The sequence below is a fragment of the Zootoca vivipara genome, chromosome 1 (genome assembly GCF_963506605.1).
Source record: "Zootoca vivipara chromosome 1, rZooViv1.1, whole genome shotgun sequence".
Classification (NCBI taxonomy): Eukaryota; Metazoa; Chordata; class Lepidosauria; order Squamata; family Lacertidae; genus Zootoca; species Zootoca vivipara.
The window spans coordinates 84,118,359-84,139,759 of NC_083276.1; the positions used below are offsets into that span (position 1 = coordinate 84,118,359).

At 45.7% G+C, this 21,401-nt stretch overlaps 1 protein-coding gene across 2 annotated transcripts in view; it reads right to left on the reverse strand.

Moving 5' to 3' along the window:
• Positions 1-4,212: 4,212 nt before the first annotated feature.
• ASIC4 (acid sensing ion channel subunit family member 4) overlaps positions 4,213-21,401 on the reverse strand; it is a 90,652-nt gene continuing 73,463 nt past the window's right edge. The window contains exons 8-10 of one of the 2 annotated variants that reach the window (XM_060277950.1): positions 20,894-20,973; positions 20,134-20,238; positions 4,213-4,486 (exon numbers count right to left, since the gene is read on the reverse strand). In XM_060277950.1, coding sequence (XP_060133933.1) covers positions 4,331-4,486; positions 20,134-20,238; positions 20,894-20,973 — 341 coding nt within the window. In that variant the 3' untranslated portion in view covers positions 4,213-4,330. Of the gene's footprint in view, positions 4,487-6,950; positions 9,030-20,133; positions 20,239-20,893; positions 20,974-21,401 lie in introns of those variants that run through there. The other variant, XM_035126707.2, reaches the window with a different exon arrangement.

The following is a 21,401-nucleotide window of genomic DNA, read 5'->3' on the forward strand; positions in this document are numbered from 1 at the left end:
GCAAATTTTGTTTTATTTATTTATTTATTTTTGGCAAGAGTACTTCTGCACTGTGAACATGCCTTCAGCACCAACTGGTGGGAAAAGTGCACCCTTTCCTTTTGGTTGATAGAAAAAAATGGAAGTAGGGGTGTGGGAGCAGCACCCATAAAATTGTCCCCATACATGTAATGGACAGGAAGTGGTGTTCAAGAAAAGTGTAAAAAGCCAGCCACTTAAAACGGCATAACATTTAAACACCATAGATAATCATAACATTAAAATTCTCACTTCTGTGCATGCTCAAAAGCCAGCCCAGATAAAAAAGTGGGTCAGATTCTGGCCAGTTTTCTCTAACCATGAATGGTGAGTGTTGGCATATACGTCATGTAAAGAAATGATGCAGAGACCCCTTAACAGAGTGATCCTTTTAACCCTGAGAGCAAACAGATCCTTACTTTTTGTGAGTGTTTTCTGTGGTGGCCGATGTTTGTGAACACCTAAGCAGTCAGTGTTCTGTTTTGTTTAAAAGAATGGTCCGTATTTTTAGAAATGTAAATCTTCCTTGATGCTGAGGGGCAGGACACGCCACATGTTTACAACTCAGAAGAAAACATGGTCTGGGGTAGGTGGGACAGCACATAATACAGTATGATTGTATCTTATAAAGAGTTCTATTCCAAGGGTTCTGTGTATATGCAAAAATGCATAATACCCAAACCCTTAGAACCGAACCCCTGTGCGAGCTCCAGCAGAACCCAGGATGCTCTCACAAGTGCCTATGAGATCTTGTGGGAGCCTTGCTCAGGAAACAAAAGTAGAGAGTTTAAATTTTGCTCCAGGAAAATGTGGTGCAGTAAGCTTTTTAAGCTCACTGTGTTGCTTCTCAAGCAAGGTCCTCTCCACGCACCAACTCCGCTTATAACTTGTGGGAATTCAACTGCATATAGTTGATATCACATAAGTTAAATGCATGTAATATGTGATTGTTATGCACCAGGAGAAAAAGGGCAAGTGAAATATAAATCAATGCTATTCTTTTTGCTCTTGGACCACACACATAAGAACAGCTTTATTTATTATTGCGATTACAAATTGGGAACAAAAAATGCAGTGTGTGTTTTTACAGGATACAAATCAGTAATCAGAGCCATAGGAAAGATACCAGAAAATGTCAAAATGGTATGTTTCACTCTGGAGGCTGATGGATGCAACACATGAAAGAGAAAAAAATCAAGAGCACCGTTGTTGAAGGTAAGAAATAAAATGCTATCGAGGGATGAAGAAGAAGACTCCAGAATGTCTTTCTGTAAAGATTCACACAATATGTGTGACAGACATGATTTTCACATTAGTTTGTAAAGCGGGGGGGTGGGGGTGGACCCCAGTTGCCATGTCTCACTCTTGCTTTGCCCCTCGGAAAGATTACTTTGTTGAGTGCGCTTCCCAGCTAAAGCAATTCTCCATGGTAGTTTTATGGAGCACGCTGTAGATGTGTTGCAGTACAGGCCTGTTTCCTGACTGGCTGCAACCAATAGCAACATTGTGGAGTCTTTATGCAGCCGTCTTGGCTGGAGTTGATGGCATGCAGGATACAATAAGGGCTCCAGGACCGCCTCATAGATTCATAAGAGGAGCAATATTGGATTGGTTTGTAAAATGTGCCTAATAATTTCCTCTATTACAAATTCACTACTCCACCAGAAATGGCATAATCCAGGGGTTCCCAACAAAATTTTCTCGAGGACCCCTCATCGAGCCGCTATTGTGACAAGGACCCCCATTAATTCCTAATCCTAAAATTAAAAAGTGAGAGCCAAATTAAGAGTCTTTCTATATTTTACATTTATACGTTTTTACAGTTACAACAGAGTGCTCCATCAGTATACAGTTAGTTTTAATTTTCAGTTCTTAATGAGATGAGTTAAATCTGTCCTTTGAGTCCATTATTTCTGAAATATTAGGTTCCAAACTTGAAACTTTCACTCTGAAATCCGACCGCATGTCGAGCCGATTCCTATATTTGTTTTTCATGAAACACATGGAAGAAAATGCTTGCTCACACCGATATGTGGTTGCAAATGGAAGGATCTTTTTCATTGCCTTATCTCCAAGTTTCTTGTAGTCCTTGCGGCATACAGCAGAACTACTGCCTCTATCTAATTCTAGTTTTGCGCTAGACTGCTCATGCAGGAAGTGGCCAAAACAAAAAATCTGTTATCATACGAAATATATTTAATATATTTTTTATTCTAATAGGATCTTGAGGACCCCTCTGGCATAGCTCGCGGACCCCTGGGGGTCCCCGGACCACCTGTTGGGAACCACTGATATAGGTTATTCTGAATTTCCAAAACAAGTCGTGGCCTAAGGGAAGTATTTACATTCCCTCCTTTGATCCGTTTGCGCTCCTGAGCTAGATTTAAAATTAACTTCTTCAAATTCTGTTCATTTAATCATAAGCATTTTTTTCTTTCCAGAAGATGATTGCTTGCTAATGAACATCCGTTTCTCACCCCTTCTAATCCAGCCCGTGTCCTTCCTCCTAATCCTTTCTGAAATATATAAGGACACTTTGATGTGTGTTGACAAACAACTGAAGATTTAAAAAGGCTAGAGAATTAGGAACTTGCAGTCAACAAAGCACAGTTTAATGGTTAAAGATAGAGAGAAATCAGTTTGCTAGAGGGCAATGCAAGCAAGAATGAAAACTAAATTAAAACTATGATTTCCTTTCATATGCCTGATGCTGGGTCATAGAATCAGAATTGTAGAGTTGGAAGGGCCCCCGGGGGTCATCTAGTCCAAACCCCTGCAATGTAGCAGTCTCAACTAGGTCATAAATGACAGATGTTCAGCCAACCTTTGCTTAAAATCTTCCAAGGAAAGAGAGTCCACCACCTTCTGAGAGAGTCTTTTCCACTGTCAAACAGCTCAGAAAAGTCTCCCCGATGTTGAGCTGGGTCCTCCTACACTTTGTTTAAATTAAAACTTTACTATGATTTATTTAAATTGCTTAATTTGTTTAAATTAGAACACGATAAAATTGCAATCGTTTAATGCAGATTAATAAGTTAATACAATTTGGGCTCTATATCACAAAACTGATTTGCAAAGGGTGGACTGGGACCTTCACCTGGTATCCCAGAGATGTCTAACCAAGAAAATGTTGTCCTTGCTAATAGGGTTGCTCACAGAGGAGTCTGGGAAGGAATTCAGTAAATCTGCGAGGTGCTTCACTTCTCCTGATTCAGCCATCACTCAGAAGCAGGGGCAACATTTCAACAGGTGGGGCAATTGTGGGTTTGAGGGGGGAGGTCAAAGAGATGGGCTTACCTGTGGCAGCCCCAACCTATGGAATTTTCTCCTCACTAATGGTTGTGTGGCCCCTCCCTTCTATACGTTTCTTCATATGCTGAAGGCATGCCTCTTCACTCTGGTCTTTTGATACCTGAGATTTATAGACTTTAGGATCCACCCAGCTCATCTGATTGTAGTAACATCTTGTAACTGTGTCTATTTTTTTGTTTGTTTTTGGTATCATGTTGTAACTTTCCTCGGAACTTGTAGTGAAGGGTGTGTAAGAAACTCAGTACATAATTGTAGTATGCCCAGACTAGAAGCCTCTGAGTCAAGCTGGGCAAGCTTGAGGGCTTCAACTCAAAGGAGAGCACAGTGGGCATAATCAAAACCTGGTGGAATGGAGAGATGGTAGAATGGAATGGGACATGGCCATCTCTGGATACAGGCTACATAGGAAGGATCAGCAGCGGTATACCAGAGGTGGAGAAATCCCCAAAGAAGCAGACTCTTCCACAGAATTGCTGTGGTTGGAGATACTGGACCCCAAGAGTAATTTAGTACTGGGAACGTACTATTGTCTCCCTGACCAAAATGCCCAGGTGATCTTTAGATGGAGAATGAAATCAAGGAAGCATCCAAAGGAGGAAGTGCCATAGTGATGTGTAATTTCAGTTACCCTCACACAGACCTGTGTACACGTGTGATCTGGTCATGACAAAGAGGTCTAGATACTCTGATTGACTGTGCCCTAGAACAATTGGTTATGGAACTGACCAGAGGAGCAACAACTCTGGACTTAATCTTAAATGCACTTGGGAGTGCACTTACACTTGCTTGGTGTAAGTGTTGTTGACCCAACTAGCTGGGAACAGTGACCACAGTGCTAGCAAATTAAATCTATACATGCCTTACGACATTTCAGCTCTGAATGCTTTTGTACATCACTTCGATTTTTATTTATAGTGAGCAGCTAATAAGATTGATGTGATTAATTCATTGGAGCCCTACTCTCTTTTGCAAATCAGATTCTAGGACAAAAGAAAGCAAGTCAACCCACCATTTTGTTGCTTCCTGGGAGCGTAAACACATTGAGCCAGATTTTGTACTCACCTGTTGCTACTATAACTTGGCGACGTGTTCTAGCTTTTGAAAGCCTTGTTACTTGGTTTATGCTTCTTCCAGGTGTAAAAAAGGTGGGCAATCCCTGGAGGTGAATGAGGAGTACAGATTACTAATGGGTGCCAGCAGCACTATTTTTCTAGAAAAAGAGGTGCTGGAACTCACCATGAATGCCTCCCTTGTTCTCTTATAATGGCAATGGCACTCACCTGAGAGGTGCCGGAACTGAGTTCTGGCTGAAAAAAGGTCCTAGGTGCTAGCAGCAGCATTTATATAGGCAGAGATTTTTTAGCATATTATTGTCAACTTTGTTTATTTTTGTTGATAAGACTTCCCATACATTCCACCCAACTTTTTATCTAGCAGTGCTGAGTTAGGGTGGATTTGTTTAAAATGGGTTATCAGAACGTAGGCTGGGAAGATAAATGCCTTGGCTGAAGTGGCCCAGCTCAATTATCAGCCGAGAAAAGGGAAGCTTTTGTTTAACTTGCACGTTTAACATTTTGTTGTGTCTATTTGCCTGTAGCTCGAAAGAAATATTGCCTTTTAAGAAAGAGCAGTGTTTTCCCAATTTTTCTTCCCCACCATCTCTCTTGTCCTTCCTGACAAGCTCACTTTATGCTGAGCTTAGAAACTGATGGTACAACAATAGAGTCACATGCTCCAGAATACTGGTTAAGAAACCTAAAGCACCAAACTGGCAGCTATTGCTGGCTGCTCTGTATGCAGCCAAGCTTGTACCAATGGTTCTGTATCCAGGACCACTTGGGAGGGCTTGGGTAGTGCAGAATGGCATTTGGCTTCATTGTGTGAACTTGAGTTCTCCGAGTACTTGCACTGTGCACATATTCACCCAAATTGTTCACCACAGGCAAATCTGAAATCTATCACACTGCCTTTAATATGTACAAAGAGTAGTGTCAATTCATCCCCTTTTCTTGTTCTTTTTTCTTTCTTTCTTTTTGGGTGTGGGGTTGCAGATCCTTGTTTGGCCCAGTGGACAAGGAGACTGACTGGATTGATCTTGAACTTTGTTACTAGTTCCCTGTTTGCATTGAATGTTCAAAACATAGCTCAGTCAGAACTATTAATAAGGGACCTAAAGTTTATATGCCCCTGAACCCCCAAACAAGCTTTAGTCTGTCCCATATTATACCGTATGTGCACATCATGACTGGGTGACCGTCTTCTTCAAGATGGGCAATAATTGTCCTCCAGTCAAAGCCATAGTTTTGGGACAATGGCCAGTCATATGTGGTGAGCCCAGACGACAATTACAAAGGAGCAACTGGAAGGGTGCACCCCACAGTTAGCTTTGGACCACCCCAAATGATGGGCCCAATGTCCGGGATTGTGTTCTTTGCAATATGGTGTTGAATCATCTTTCCCTTGGGACCAGGCTGCTGTCAATAATAGCCAAAATATGTAGAAAAGAATAAGGAATGAGAGTGTCCACCCGCACAGAAAGCTTTATGCTATTAAGCTTTACACCATCTGAAATCACGCACCCACACACATTCAAGACTCTGTAAGATATAGTAATTTTGAATCCTATCTGTCCCAGTTCTTCAGTGGGGTTGCACCCCCCCCAAACTGTTTAGCAGTACTTTAATATAACATGAATGAAATGAAACCATAAACATAGCAAATCAATAAGCTTTGACTCTTGGATGTTAAACTTTGTAGGAGGAAGGCGAAACAATTACTTCACATCTCCAGTGTAAATAGCCATTCTGGATAAATGAATTGTTGTTCATCAAAGCAAACTTTCCTGGGCCAATTAATATAACCAGCCGCCGCCATACAAATTTATCATCTTTTTCCAGACTTGAAGCCTCTTGTGAGTATGTGAGGTAAAGCTTGTTGATTCATGATACTTAATTTCTTTTAGTTTTATATTAGGCAGTTGATGAAGACCTCAAACACATTTTATGCTTGTAAAATCAGAGAATTGTAGAGTTGGAAGGGACCCAAAGGGCCATATAGTCCAATCCCCTGCAATGCAAGAATCGCAGCTAACATATGCTTGTACAGGATTTAGCCTATTATGGACTTATTACTGGGCAGCTTGCATATATGGGAGAAAGAATTTAACATACCTTTCCCCAGCTCTGTTTACCCCACTCAATTGGGGTTCTTCCATGGCTGCTTTGTCCAACTCCCTGCACTACAACCAACCGACCAGTAAGAAAACCAGTTATGGGATCTCCTTCCCACCATTTCTTCTAGTTTGGTCTGCTGGCTACATGAGTGTAAGGATTGCCTGCCTCCAGCAGCCAGGGATGGTGTCATTTTGATTGCCTGCAGATGAGCATTCAACCTGAGTTGTTTGTGATTAGACAATATTGGCTATTTAATGAGCATTCATTTGGACTTCTTGGCAGGGAGGCTAGGGGACATTGCCTCAATGCAAGTGTTATCTCACATGTTCCAGTGCCTTTCCCCACCCCTTTCCTGATAGGACCAGATCTGGAAAGAAACCAAGGAAGGATGAAGCTCTAGATATTAGTGGGGTAGAATCACTGATGACACAAGAAACAAGGCTGGAGTTCTACTTGTGCCTCTTTATTGGGAGAAACTTGTACATTTGTAAAACAGCGACTTGCGCTCAGTAAAGTCATGGGATTAACAGACCCCCTCCTGGGAAGATCCCTGGCTGGGTCCCAGTTGAGTGTCTCCTGCAGCCTGCACCCTTGGAGTCACACACATATGCAGCAGGCAGGTGGATTTCATCTGCAATATCCTACTCCCTCTGTAGCAGTCAATTGCCTTGACTGCTCTTGGCTTTTGGAGGTGGTGTATGCTAGAGTTTGGTGGTGTCACTGGAGGAGGAGGGGGAGCATTTGCAGCATATTCCTGTGCCACCTTTCCTCCTGAAAATGCACCCCCAGGAGTACAGGCACAATTCCCTAAGTGTGGGGCATGACACCATGAGGTGTCTCGACGGTGCATGCTGGAGCCCCCTCTGGTTTGCTACATGGAGGGCTGAGGACCACAGCTGGGTTCTGGGGTATTCCCTTGTCCTGTCAAGACAGCACAAGGTAGGTTGGTTGGCTTTTTCCTGTTGTAGCTTTACTTAGGGCCCTGCTGCAAAGAGAAAGTTGACATTTTCCCTTGCTGCCCTTGAGGAGTCATCGCACCCCCACTCCCCCCCCCCCCACAGATGTACTGGGCAAGTCTGCTACTAAGTGCTTCAGCCTACGGATCTGAGTCCTGGGGAAGCTGCCTGGGCTCCTTATCCTCCCCTTGACATTGTGTGGGACCCGTAAGGCTCTTTCTCCTGAGGGTGGGGTGTTTTTGTGTGGCTTGGACCCTGAATACTGCTGGAGGAGGGTGGAAGATGTGGGGAAGGGGGGGCGGGCGTCTGTAAATCTGGGAAGGGGCTGCCCCAGGGGAACTCTGGCTTTGTTGGTGCCAGCAGCCTCCTGCAGCATCGGCCTCTGCACTTGAGCTGGGAGGGAACCTGAGATTGGACGTCGATGTTGTGGTGTCCAGCCTTACCAGCAGTTTTTAGCAATGCCGGCAGGGGCCAGCTGCAGCAACGAAAGACTGAGTGTAGCCGGCTAAAAACCACAGACCCAAAACAGTTATGTACAAATATACAGTTCTGAGGGAAGAAGGGATGGGTGACAGCTGGCCAACCATGAGGGTGAGGGGCACGTACCCATATGGTAAAGGGGCACATCGTGGGCAGGATGGCAGGTCTTTGAACCTCCTTGTGGGCACAGCCTCAGTGTGGGGGGCAGCAGCAAGTAAGCAATGGGATACCTCATGGCACTCACTGCCCAACAGCAGCAGCCAATGGGATGCAGGACCTCTTTCCTGCCCTGAGATACCCCTGTGTGCATGTAAAATAGTGGTACATGGAAATGTATGTTTGTAAGGAGGCTGAGGGAAGAGGTGTAAGTAGGAACAGTAATGATAAGACAGGACAAAGTGAGAGGTGTTGGAGGGAACATGGCTCCTGCTACTCAGAGTCTGTGGCAGAGGCTGCCACGTGGGGCTGTGTGAGTAGCTGGTTGTGTGGTGCTACTGTGTTATAGACTGGGCCCTGGGAGAGAGAGTTGCCTCTACCTTTTTTGACGCCCTCTTTGCTCCCTTGAATGCTCCATGTCCCCCTTCCTCCCACTTTGTGAAATTCCAGGCAGGCTGCCTGCCTCAGTCAAGCCTTGCTTCCTATCAGTGGAGCAGTTTAGAGTCCATTCCACCTCCCTGTTCTTGGCAGCTGATCCTCGGTCTTTCTCTGTGCTTCAGTATGGGGAAGGTTTGTTGGGGGATGGGGGTGCTGAGCCCTGGAGGGCAGGGGCAGGACCAGCTGGACTGGGGAAGCGGGTTAGTTACAGGAGGGAGGGGGCTATAAAAGCATCACGGTGCTTTTTGAAAGCCTTTGGAGGAAGGCCTGGCCTAGCCACTTGGAAAAGGCTTCTTGGTGCAGGCTGGAGCCTGCGGTGCCCCAAGCTGCTCCAGAGGCACTGCTGCTGTTTGGGGGGAGCAGCGCACGAGCTGGCTTAGCAAGCAAAGTCTTCGAAGACCCCTTGGCCCGAGTAGTGGTGGCGGTGGTGGTGGTTGGGCAGAAGTCCTGTGGGGTAGCTGCCCTCGTTGTGGTGGCCCAGGCTCTCACAGGAGCTCTGAGAAAGAAAGAGAGAGAAGAAACATGGTCAGCACAGCAGCTGGTACCTCTGGGTGGGTGGGTGGTACGTAGCTCTATGAGCATTGTGCTGAAGTTTCCTAGAGGAAGACCTCCTCCAGGAAGGCTGCATGTGACAAGAAGTGATGGAGAGACATCTCTGCTTTCTTGCAAAGTGATTTAACACCAGCATGCTATCTAAGCCTTGCTCTGCCCCTTCCAGCTCCACAGTGTGATGACCAGGGGCAGTGCAACTAGGCAGCTGTCTAGTGCCCAGGACTCAGAGGAGTGCAGGACTGACCTTTGAGGGGCAGCTTTATTCAGATTATTTTTTGATATACCTTAAACATTTCTGATAATATTTTGGAGAATTGTATTTCTGCAGGACATCTGTTCTTGAAATTTTAAGTTAGCTATTTTTGGGGGGTGTTGTGTGAGTAACTAGCCTTGCCTAGGACGCCATTAGCCTAGCCCTGGCCCTGGTGATGACATTACACTGTCTGCTGCATCCAGAAACGAGAAAGAGGCAGGATGAAGAAACATGGAACAGCAGGACCTATTTTCCTCTGGTAGCAAAAGGCTGCAGCTGTTAAGATTATGGCACAGAATGGCAATATTCTTCCTCTCCTAAATTTTGTTCTCTGAGATGGGCCTTCAGAATGCTCTATCACAGGCTTTGCCTGTTCAGCTTTTCCTTAAACAGCTCTATCACCTTCTGACAACCTCACTCTCTCCAGGCATCCCATGTACCAAGCCAGGTTTAGGCAGTCCCTACCTACTTGACAGTCACCTGCCTTTTTTGTCTGGTCCCCCATTTCCACTACTGGACAGCAATATAACTCCTTCCCAGTGCAAGTTCTTGAGCCTGCTCTACTTTTGACCCCCTGCCTAATCTCCCACACCCTTAAAGGTGGGATGTGTGTGGGTGGGGTGGGTGGGAATCTCACCCCATGGAATAGGAATCTACACTTGGGGGGATGCCACACTCAACCATGTCAATGAGATCAAGACTCTAAATATAATTACAGCTGTGGGTATAAAACTGTTAGACACATGCATTGCCCTGTGTGATTTAGCGAATGAGATGAAATGATAGCTCCCGAGGGCAAAGCTGTAACATGGTATACTTCACACCATCAAATTCAGAGAGGCTCTGTGAGCTCAGGAATCATGCTTTAGGGTGGATATTATTCAAAGAGAAAATTATGAGAGAGATTAGAATGTCCAATCTCATTCTTAAATGGACCAGAGAGATGATTCTTAGCTGCTGCATGTATAAATAAGGTGAAGGGGAACAATTCATGTTGATTAAGTAGTAATTCCAATGTTAATAAAATGTGGAATTCCCGGGCAGGAAACTTATTTCAGGTCCTTAACATCGGAGGTCTCTAGGTGCATTAGCAATTTTAATGCACAGAGCTGAGGCTGCACACAGATGATATTTCTTCAGTGGCATGGAGCTGCTATGTGGGAATATCATTGCCTAAACTACATGTTCTGTTTTCATTCAATATACATTCCCCTGGTCTAATCCATTTCACTGCAATATTCCCTTAGTAAGGGACCAGGGCAGACATGGCTGCAATTATGAAACAAGAAAAAGGTTCCCACTCTCTCCAGCGAGGTTCTACACCCCATGGATAATGTTTTTGCTGCACTATAAAGCTGCCATTGTTGTATCAGGATTATAGGTTAAGGTGGAAGTTGCATCCATGGGTCTTCAGAAAGCATAGCCTGTGCACAGCATGAAATGCCTTTCACAAACAGGAAAAACAGAGTTAGCATGTCAAAAACACACAAAAGCTTGCATTTCAAATACAGCATCTCCAAGAAACATTAGGCAAGCAAGCATGCACTTCATGGAATGTGGATACAGATAGAACGGCTTGAATGAGGTGTGTGTGTGTTTAAATCGTGTTCAACTAAATTTTACTCAGAACAGATCTATCTTAGTCATGCTTGTTAATTTCATGGGTCTTCGCTGAGTAAAACTTAGCTGAATAGCACCCTCCATGTGCTAATTAAATTACCAGCACAGAGGTGACCTAACTGTGCCACTGCTGGGTACATGTTATGCCTGGCAAAGCTGGACATTCCTAGAGAAAAGGCTGCCTCCCTTGACCACATGATAATATTACTGGACTTGCCACCATCCTTCCTGAAGACAAGGCCTCCAGGCGCTTGAGCAGGAAAGGATGAACTGTCACTACAGTACATACGGTACTTGCTCAGGAAAAAAAATGATTCTGTCCACAAGGTGGTGCTGTGGCAACACAGCTAATCAACTCCAGTATGCTGGAGCTTATTTTGCACTAGCTGTTTGCCACAGATAAGTATTGATTGGAGGCATCTGTTGCGTGCATCTAACCTGGAGGGACCACGAACAACATCCATCTCTCCTGCTTCTGCTTAGATAGACCCTATGCTGAAGCAGTGGCATGTCCTAAAGGTGTATGTTGCTCCACTGCTTCTGTGGCTGAAAATGTGTTCAGCATTAGACCCCCCCCCCTCCCATTTTTTTAGAGGTGGGGGGGGGAGATTCTAATCCATCCCCTACAATAGAGATCAACACTTTCTCATAAAGGTTTCCACTGTGAGAAGTTGGAAAAACAGTGTGGTGTTCTTCACAAGTCCTTTCAGATTCTTCTCAATCCCCTCTTATGTCAGAGGACAGGGCTTAGATCTGCTCTCGTAGTTTCTGCTCTTGGACCAAAGAGCCCCAGCTCATCCTACGAGTGAGCGCCTATCCCTCCTGCAAACCAGCTGGCACTAGGAATCTTCCTTCTCTGGTATTTTTCCTGCTACTCTTCCACCACTGTAATCTTCCTCTATCCTGTAAGCACTCCTTCTTGGTGTTCTCTGCTGTTTATAAGACCCCTTCTACCCATTCCACTTGTTGCCCTCCCACAGCCCACCTGGGTTTAAGGCCAAACAACAGGTGTGGGCAGTCTCTCCTATGCAGCTAGTTTAGGTTACAAGGAGCTGCCTTGCACTAGATGGGAACACAGGGCCATCATCTAGCTCAGGGCTGCCCGCTCTCAATGGAAGCGGCTCTCCAGGGTGTCAGGCAAAGGACTCTCCCAGCACAGTTGCAACTGAGGGGAGAGTGCTGCTGAATGCAGGTGCTGCTTGTGGGCTTTCCCTGAGCATCTGGCTGACCAATGTGAGAACAGGATGCTGGGATAGATGTGCCTTTGGTCTGACCTGGTAGGCTCTCCGTAGGCTTTGCATTGTAACTAAGGCACATCCTCTTGATGTGTGAAATTGTGCATCTCTGTGATAAAAAGCGAAGTAATATGCAACTGCACGGTTATTACAGGAGAGATTAAATCAAAAACATAAAAAGGAGAAAGTGAAGGAACCGAGAAATCACAGCTGATTCGGCCCAGAATAGCTCATCTCTGTGCCAACAAACAATGCTGTTAAGGAGCCAATGTCCAAATTCAACCCTGAGCCACATGGAGTGTGCCAGTGTGCAGTGGACAGTACTGAGTCTACTGCAGTAAAGATATATATCCCATGCCAGGAGTAACCCTGGGATGTTTGCCTGCAATCCTGAGACATCAACAGCAACACCCTCATTGATTTTAATGGCTCAGGATTGCAACTTTCATGTCCTGAAAGCCAAGATGAGAACAAAGGACTTCCTTCAGGGGGTTGGGTCCAGAGTTAAGCTTGTAAATCCACAACCACTCAAGTGGAATACAAAATGCTGCTTTCATCTTGGCTGGTGTACTAGGAATGAGCACAGCTTTGCCGGGGTGATGCCCATAGGTCCTGCTGCAGCCACATGGGCCTCTTTTGCCTTCAGTGCCCTTCTGGCCAACTCATCAGGGGCGGCATTGGAACTGCCACGGAACAAAGACCAGTCTGGGTAGTTCTCTGTCTGCACCTTTATTTACAGCCCTTTGCTGCAGCCAGGTTGAATTTCAAGGATCCCTAGCTTCTATTGACTTAAATGTTGGCAGCAGCAGGAAATTAAAGTAAACTCAGCTGCTAATTAGTTATTCCTTGTCCAAAGGCTCCAGAGCCAGCCAAAAATCGGCATGTTTGATGGGCTTTCCCTGGCTCTGCCTCCTGTGTTTTATCTTTATATAACATCAGGGCTCCTGGGATATTGAATGCACCAGCGGAACGGCTCCCGCTCATGCTGTAATACAGGCATGAGGTATATGTCACTCACTCACTCGCTCACCATTATGCTCACATAAGATTAGAGGCAGGCAATGCAGCTCTCCCTATCTCTCATGCTCGCTCACACATGCACACAAACAATTCAGTGCCAGCTCCAGGATTTGGGGAGCATTTGAGCCTAGATGTTATTGGACATGCCAACCTAGAATCCAAGTCATGCTGCCTCTGATCTTCTTGAATCCTCCATGTAACATGAGAATGGCACTACTGTTGAGGCAGCAAGTCGCTTGCTGGCCTTGGGGCCCCAGGAAATGCCCAACTGCACCATTCCAGCTTGCTCTGATTACACTATATTGCTGTATACGCATGACCATGCAGACCTGCCTGAATGTTAAGATCACCCTCTGTGACCTTTCTCCAGGTGGTTCCTGCCTTTAGAGGTTGGTTAGGTAGGAGGCAACTGTGAAAGGGACCATTTCAGCAGGAACACCCATTTGTGTGTGTGTGTGTGTGGGGGGGGTCCACAGGGCTCCAAATCTTATATCATTCTAGCACCACAGGAAAGCCACCAAGGATTAATGCTTAAAGGAGAGAGAGAGGGAACCTGTGGCCTTTAAGCTGTTCCAGCTTTCCAAAGGCCAAGCAGCGGAAGCAGGGAACGTAGGCTGGAAAACACAGAGTGGGAGGGCTGTTGTCCGCAATAAAAGACTTAGCCCTGACTTGGAATTATCTGTATCCAGGCTGGATCAGAAGGAGGAACCAACAGACTGCATGGGAAATGGCACCCAGAATAGAAGTGCTGTCCCAGTCTTCCTCCACTTTGCATCTTTGAGTGGCTTACCACAAGTGCTGTTGTGTTCAAGTCCTGTGAAACAAGCTCCCCCTAGGCACCTGGCTGGCCACTGTGAGAACAAGATGCTGGATCTAATGGGTCTTTGGCCTGATCCAGCAGACCCTTCTTATGTGCTTAGGTAAGGGCACCAGCCCATCATTTAGAAAGCCACCTGTTTGTATTCCAATGCTGACATATGATCTCATGCAGTCTGCATGAATTCACCCTACGGGCAGATGCCTTTCTTTGGTAGCCACCACTGATTATTCCTTGCTTCTCCATGCCTGGCACGAGCAGCTCTCAGTACGCTTCGTCCATGTTATCGCTGCCTTCTTGTGTAGCTTGTGCCTGGAGAGGGCTGTTCCACTCTCCTCCACCTTCCCAGTCCTCCACGTGTCTCTTAATTTTCTCCTCTCCGGGTTCTGTGTCCTTGAATCTGTTCCTGAATCTCAGCCTCCGAGCCATCCATTCATGTCTAAACAAAGGGTGACCTGGATCCTCCATCTGTTTCCAACGTCCTCGATGACATGCTACTTTGCAGTGGATTGATGGTGGGGCAGTGCTTCCAAGTTGGTACAAAGAACTGCGCATCTGTGTTGGTCTCAGGGTCCCACTAATGATACAGCAGATACAATTTAGTTCCACATTGATCTTCCTTGCATGGGCTGGGCAGTACAAGGCAGGGAATCAACAGTCAGCAGAGCCAGAGCGGCTACATTTGTGCATCTGTGTCCCATTTCACGTTTGCCAGCTTCTGAAGCCCAACCACACTATGCTGTTGGTTTTCCTCCCTGGTTTGGGGATTTGTGCCCTGAGCAAGAAAGAGCAGCCTAGTGTGATTTCCAGGTAGACCATTACCCTGGAGTAATGTATTAAGAGGTTTTATTTCCGGCGGCAGCACACCTTTTCCTACTCAACAGATCTGAAGCATTCCTTTTCTTGACTAACAGTGCAGAGGTTATCAGGACAAAGATACTTCTGTGGAGGCAGGAAAAAGAAATTATTTTTTAAAAAAATCCTTGGTGCCTAAATCCGCGAATGGATCCTCATTCTCCATCTCTGCCATCTATTTCTCTTCCCATTCATCTCGGTGAAAAAATGTCGATATGCAGTAATGAGGCCATTAACCAAACAATCTGGTAGGTCTTAGATATTTTCTCACTCCTTTCAGTAGGTGTTTTCTGTGGTTCACAGGAGCAGGAGCCTCTGCATAGTCTAGAAAAATGGTACTGGTCTTTCTTACACCTCTGTGAAAACTAAAGTGCTGGACTTGACCAAGGGTAACTAGGCCTGAGCCCTCTTCAATTTTTGGTAGCATTTCCTTTCCACACTTGGGGGCAGGTATGTTAAAACTTGTTTCTTTTTAATGATAATAGTTAACAGGCCCAGGAAGGCACAGTACCATTATTATACCATATGAGGAAGTCTTGAGATGCCCACTTTTCATTTAAAAAGAAAAAACAGGATTCTATGTTCACTGTTGATGTCTATGTTGTTTAACCACTGGGCAGGGTTATCCGGAGGTTCAGAGAAAGTTGTCAGCAGTATGTTGATGACACTCAGCTCTATTTCTCCTTTACATCTGCAGGCGAGGCCGTGGAAGTGCTGGGCCAGTGTCTTGCCTTGGTAATGGACTGGATAAGAGCCAACAAACTGAAACTCAATCCAGATAAGACTGAAGCACTGTTAGTGGGCGGTTCCCTATACCAGATGGGTGGGAGGTCACCTGCTCTTGATGGGGTTACGCTTCCTCTGAACGAGAAGGTTTGTAGCTTGGGGTACTCCTGGATCCTTTGCTGTTCCTCAAGGCCCAGGTGGCTTCAATGGCCCGGAGTGCCTTCCATCAGCTTTGGCTGGTGGCCCAGCTATGCTCCTAACTGGACAGGGAGAGCCTAACTACTATGTCTATGCTCTGGTAATCTCAAGGTTAGATTACTGCAATGCGTTATACTGCCTCTGAGGACAGGCAACTTCAGCTAGTGCAGAATTCAGTGGCCAGGTTGCTTACTGTAGCAGGATGGTTTGATCATATTATACCAATCCTGGTCTGACTGCACTGGCTACCAATTAGTTTCCAGGCCCACATTCAAAGTGTTGGTTTTGACCTATAAAGCCTTAAACGGCTCAAGACTGCAATACCTCAAGGGCTGTCTCTTTCCATATGAACCTGCCTGGACCCTGAAATCATATTCTGAGGCCCTTCTTTGTGTGCCGCCTCCTCAAGAGGTCCAGAGGGTGGCAACATGAGAATGAGCCTTTTCTGCAGTGGTTCCCCAGGGAGGCTCACCTGGCACCTTCATTATACACCTTTAGGCGCCAGGCAGAAACATTCCTTTTTAACCAGGCCTTTGGTTGATTTAATTGACATCTTTATTGTTGTTTGTGCAATAAAATAACAGAGGCAAACAATGATTTTGCCTTCAAATTCATACGTATAACCTTTTAGAAAAGCGAAAAATGCAAAGACCATTTCTTATACCGCTTTACCCTGATCTGTGACACCAGGATCTTTACATAAATCTGCACAGAGCTGCACTCACAGCTACTCAGAAATTGCTTCAGCATAGGGATCTGGAGGGGGTAATTCAATCAGTTCTATTTTCAGCCATCTCATTCTGGGCACCATCTTTTCCTTCCAAATGGCAGCCTGTTGAGTGTGCATTGCAGCTGATCTGGGTGTGAAAGCCTGTTTCTGTGGGTGGAATACTGTCACTGGGTCAGGTTTATTGATTCGGAGGAGTTCTTAAAATACACGTAGTCTGGATCCTTATTTGATGCAACTTTAGCTTGCATTTACATCTTATGTACCATATATTCTGGCTTACAAGGCGACTGGGCGTATAAGACGACCCCCCCCCAATTTTCTATTTTAAATATAGAGTTAGGCGAGGGGTAGCTCGGTTAACGGGGGACCCGGCGTATAAGACAACCCCCCAATTTTGAGAAGATTTTTGGGGCTTAAAAAGTAGTCTTATACGCAGGAATATACAGTATTCCCAGTCAATTGTTTCTGCAGCTGAATGGCCTTATCAAATTCTTCCTGCTTGGGGTCTGAGATTTATCAGCATCTTGTTAGATACACATTTTCTAAATAATTCATTTCCATAGGTGAGCAAACAGCCGGCAGATATCAGGGCCTCTCTTTCTTCACAGGTGCAATGTTGGTTTTTGAATGTTTACACTACTTAACTCCCTGATTTAAAGCTAAATAGAGTCATTGTGGTACAGTGCCAGGTCACATCTTTTGTTTTTCAAATAGTTACTATTATAGATTAGATTTCTTTGTTCAGTTATATTCTGCCATCTTTCCTCTCCCTACCAATTTGCTTCATTAACCGTTAGCAAAGTAGGTCAATTCTTTTGCAGAAACTATTCCTGAAAAAACCAACAGTGTGCATCTTTGATTTTCTTTTGTCTCTTTATCAAGGCTGTGAAAGTGCTCTCTACTCTCTTTAGGATTATTATTTATTTGCCAAGGAGGCAAGATTTGCTATCTAAAGGCTATCTTTGTAAATTCCTGGGCCAGCAAGACATTCTGTCTCTGGAATGCAACTCTTATCCTTGACTGTTGGCCATGGTGGCTAGGGCTGAGCAGAGTTGGGAGTCCAACAATATCTGGAAGGGCTGGAGATTCCCCTCCCCTGCTGCAAGAGGTGGTGGGTCAAGGCACGGGTTTCCATCTCCCTAAGTGGAGGAATCTGCAGTGGAGGAATCGCCCTAAGTGGAGGAACCATCTCACACTCCTCAACTGCCTAGAGGGACACCTATAAACATCACAAACAAACTTCTGGAAAGCATTCCTGATTGGAGACTGGTTTCTTTAGAAGCACAACTTGCCTTCTCTGGCTTAGATTAGGGACCTCATTTTCTAAAAGTCAGGCCTAACATCTCCTTCAGCTCTCAGACCCTTTGGAAAGTACACTTGTCAATTTCACTAGGCAATAACTCATATTCTTCGCTTTCCATATACTGGTCCCTGTTGTAGGTTTTCCATGTCAGGTGGGATGCAGCAAGAGGAAAGCAGGGAGGAGCTGTCACTTGTCTGGCCACACTGAATCTGCTGCACTTGAGAGACGCAGAGTGAACAGATGCTCAAGCTGAGCTAGGAGGTGTTTTCATCCACTGACTGCTCTCTGGGTTTATATACTGTAAAACACTTATTGCCCAGGATGCTTTTTTTGTAGTAAATCCCCAGTTTTAACTACGACAGGTTCACAGATGGAGCCAAAGCCTTCTCTGTGGGCATCACACAAGCAGTCTTGCCTCTTTTATGTACAAACAAACAGAAACATATGTATGTGCATATGTACACATTCATGCACACATGTATGTACTGGTATATAGGTGCTGTCTACCCAGATCACAATGGGCTCTCACAAATATATAAAAATATACTCATAGGAGCATGTCCACATTACTGCTTGCAGCAGCATAGCCATGTGTTGCACATGAGAACTCAGCATGTTGGTCTGTCAACATAATAGCTAAATGAAACTTCAGCAGGATGAAACTTCAACACTAGATAGCCATCAAATCTATGTCCTGCCTATAAGCTTCCAGGGATATCCAGCTTGACACGGTGGGAAAAAGTTGCTGGACCAGATGGACCTTGGTCTGATCCTGCAGGGCTCTTCTCATGATCCAGAGCACAAAAAAGACAAACAGAACTGTAAGACTTCAAGCAACGTTTGTTGCTTACTACACAACACCACACCCAGCATTGAGGCACTTTAATATATGGCAATGGTGATGCACTGTTTAGCAGGTCCAGATACACACTGAAGCTTGGTAAGACGGATGCTTTGTGGGTATGCAGTTCCCAAGTTTCAGAAATGGGCAGTTTCAGAAATTGCCTTTTCTTGATAGAGTTGCACTCTCCCTGAAGGTACAGGTACATAGAATGGGAGTACTCTTGGAACCATCACTGTCACTGGGTGCTTGGTGACTGAATGCATTTTCCAGCTTGGGCTTGTATGCCTTCTGCAGCCATTCCTGGACAGGGATACATGGGCCATGCTGTTGCATGCCTGGGGGACCTCTAGACTGGACTGCTGCGGTGTTACCTGCACTGGATTACCCTTGAGGGTGGTTCAGAAATTGCAGCAAATTCAGAATGCTGTGGTCTAGTTTTTGGCCAGAGCAGCTCCGCATCAGCATTTTGTTGTGGAAAGCTTTGCACTGTGTGCCAGCATATTACCAAACAAAGTTCAAGGTATTACTGTCAGTGTATAAAGCCCTAACCTGAAGTTACCTGAAGGACCACCTTGTACTTTATAAACTGGCCAGAAAACCGTGACCTTCTGGAGAAGCCCTACCAACTGTCTCATAGTTATTTCATATTTGTTTAATTTCTATACAAACTAAAGCTTTTAGCATAGCGGCACCAGTAACTTGCAACACTGTTCCTGTTAAATTCAAACAGGCACAGACAATTTTGGAAACATTTTGTTTTCCCAAGCATTTCTAAGAGAATTAATTTGATTCAGTGCTGGCTATTTGTTTTAGAATCACAGAGTTGGAAGGGACCACAAGGGTCCTCTAGTCCAACCCCTTGCAGTGCAGGAACCATTTGCCCAACATGGTGCTCAAACCCACAACCCTGAGATTTAGGGTCTCATGCTCTACCAACTGAGCCATCCCTGAGTTTTTTATGTTACGGTTTTATAATTTTATAGTTTTCTAATTCTTTTTTTGTACACCGCCTTGATGTATTCTATCAGTTAGCAGTTTGTAAATCATCTCATAAATATATACACAGAATTCGCACAGCAGCTGACACATTAATGTGCATCTCTTCCAGCCAATGCTGTTAAGAAATACAGACACACATCACATGCAGCCCACATGGCCCAAAGCATGCAGTAGTCCACAAACAAAACAAGGCTCTCGTACTTAAATGACACAAACTCTCCAGCATCATTTTTCATATCGGTGGCCATTGTGTGGATCTACCCAATACAAATATGCAAAGAGACAGAATCTTGTTCTCTCTTACCCTCCCCATCCCACTCTCTAGCTGACCAGGTTCAAAGCTGGGAAAGCCAAAGAATTGCACCTCGCTTCCTTCCATCGACCCACCCACTCCCCATTTTATGGCAGCTGCAGGAGATAGTCTGGGTGGCAAGGGAAACAAGTGTACCTGCTCCTTGATCTCCTCCAGTCCCAGGGTGGCAATGCTGCCTGAAGGCTTCTTCAGAGGGGGCTTGGGGCGTCGTAGGCCATGGGCCACCTTGTCACGGATCACCTGGGGCACAGCAAAAGGCAAAGAGCAGCAGCTGCATGTGTGTTTAAACTCCCATATCACTTTGTGGTAGGAAACGTGTGTCATATACACACGGCAACTCCTGCCAACTTGCATTTTGCTCTATTCCCACTTCACCCTATGATGTCATCAAGCTAGATTTCTTCCTGGAAAACAACTTTAGAGGCCCTAAGTCCTGCAGGCAGGTAGCCATGAACAGCCAGGCATCCTACATGGACCATAGCAAGCACCTATCATACAGACTGTGGCTGGAGTTCACTGAAGCCGTCCAGATGCAGATGTTACCAGCTTGTTCTGTAGTACTGGAGGCAGGGAAGACTTGTGGCTCCCTAGCTGTTTGACTCCAGCTCCAAATATCCCTTGTTCCTCATCCTTGCACTAGAAGTGGTCCAGGTACTGGTTATTACCACCTTGGGGGGGGGGGGTAGCATAGCCTGTGCTGACGGCAGGTAAACTCGTTGAATTTAGGACAACATGGGGAGTTCGCCAGCTCTGTGTAAGGTGTCAGCAGCAGTTAACCGTACAGCACTATCTTAGTGGGGGTGCCAGAGCTATAGGTTCCCCCTCGATGCAACCTCTAAGCTCAGCCCAGTACAGTCACAGCTAATGCAACACAAGACCCTAGGTGGGCCCTCACCTCATAGATGTAGTCCAAGATTTCCAGGACAGTGAGGACGCTGGCCCCGATGAACAGGCCCATTTGGCCTCCAATGTCCCCTGGCAGAAAAGGAGGCAGTTAGGGCAAGGGAGACGTTGGTGGAAAGCAAGTCATCTACTGGACCCTGAGCACTGGGAAGGCCTCTGCGGGGAGGAGGGTGACAGGGCCTCAGGAAGGATTCCTGCTGCTTTGATTATCAGGGAATGGGAGGGGGAGAAATGGTGACTGAATGCAGTGGCCTGGGGAAAGGCAAGAGGGTGAGCAGCAGGAGCATTGGGGTGACTTTGCTTTCCTTCAGGGTTAGCTTCCTGCTCCTATTGAAAGCAATGGGCACCAGGGTCCTTCTAGCACTGGAAGAGGTTGGAGGAAGACCTCATGGAGAGGATGAAGTAGGTGTGGGAACACAGCTGCTATGGGAGCAGTACCTCCCTGCACCCTGGTTGGGTGCCCAGCAAGGAGTAAGGCAGCACAGGCCTCTAAAGTGTGG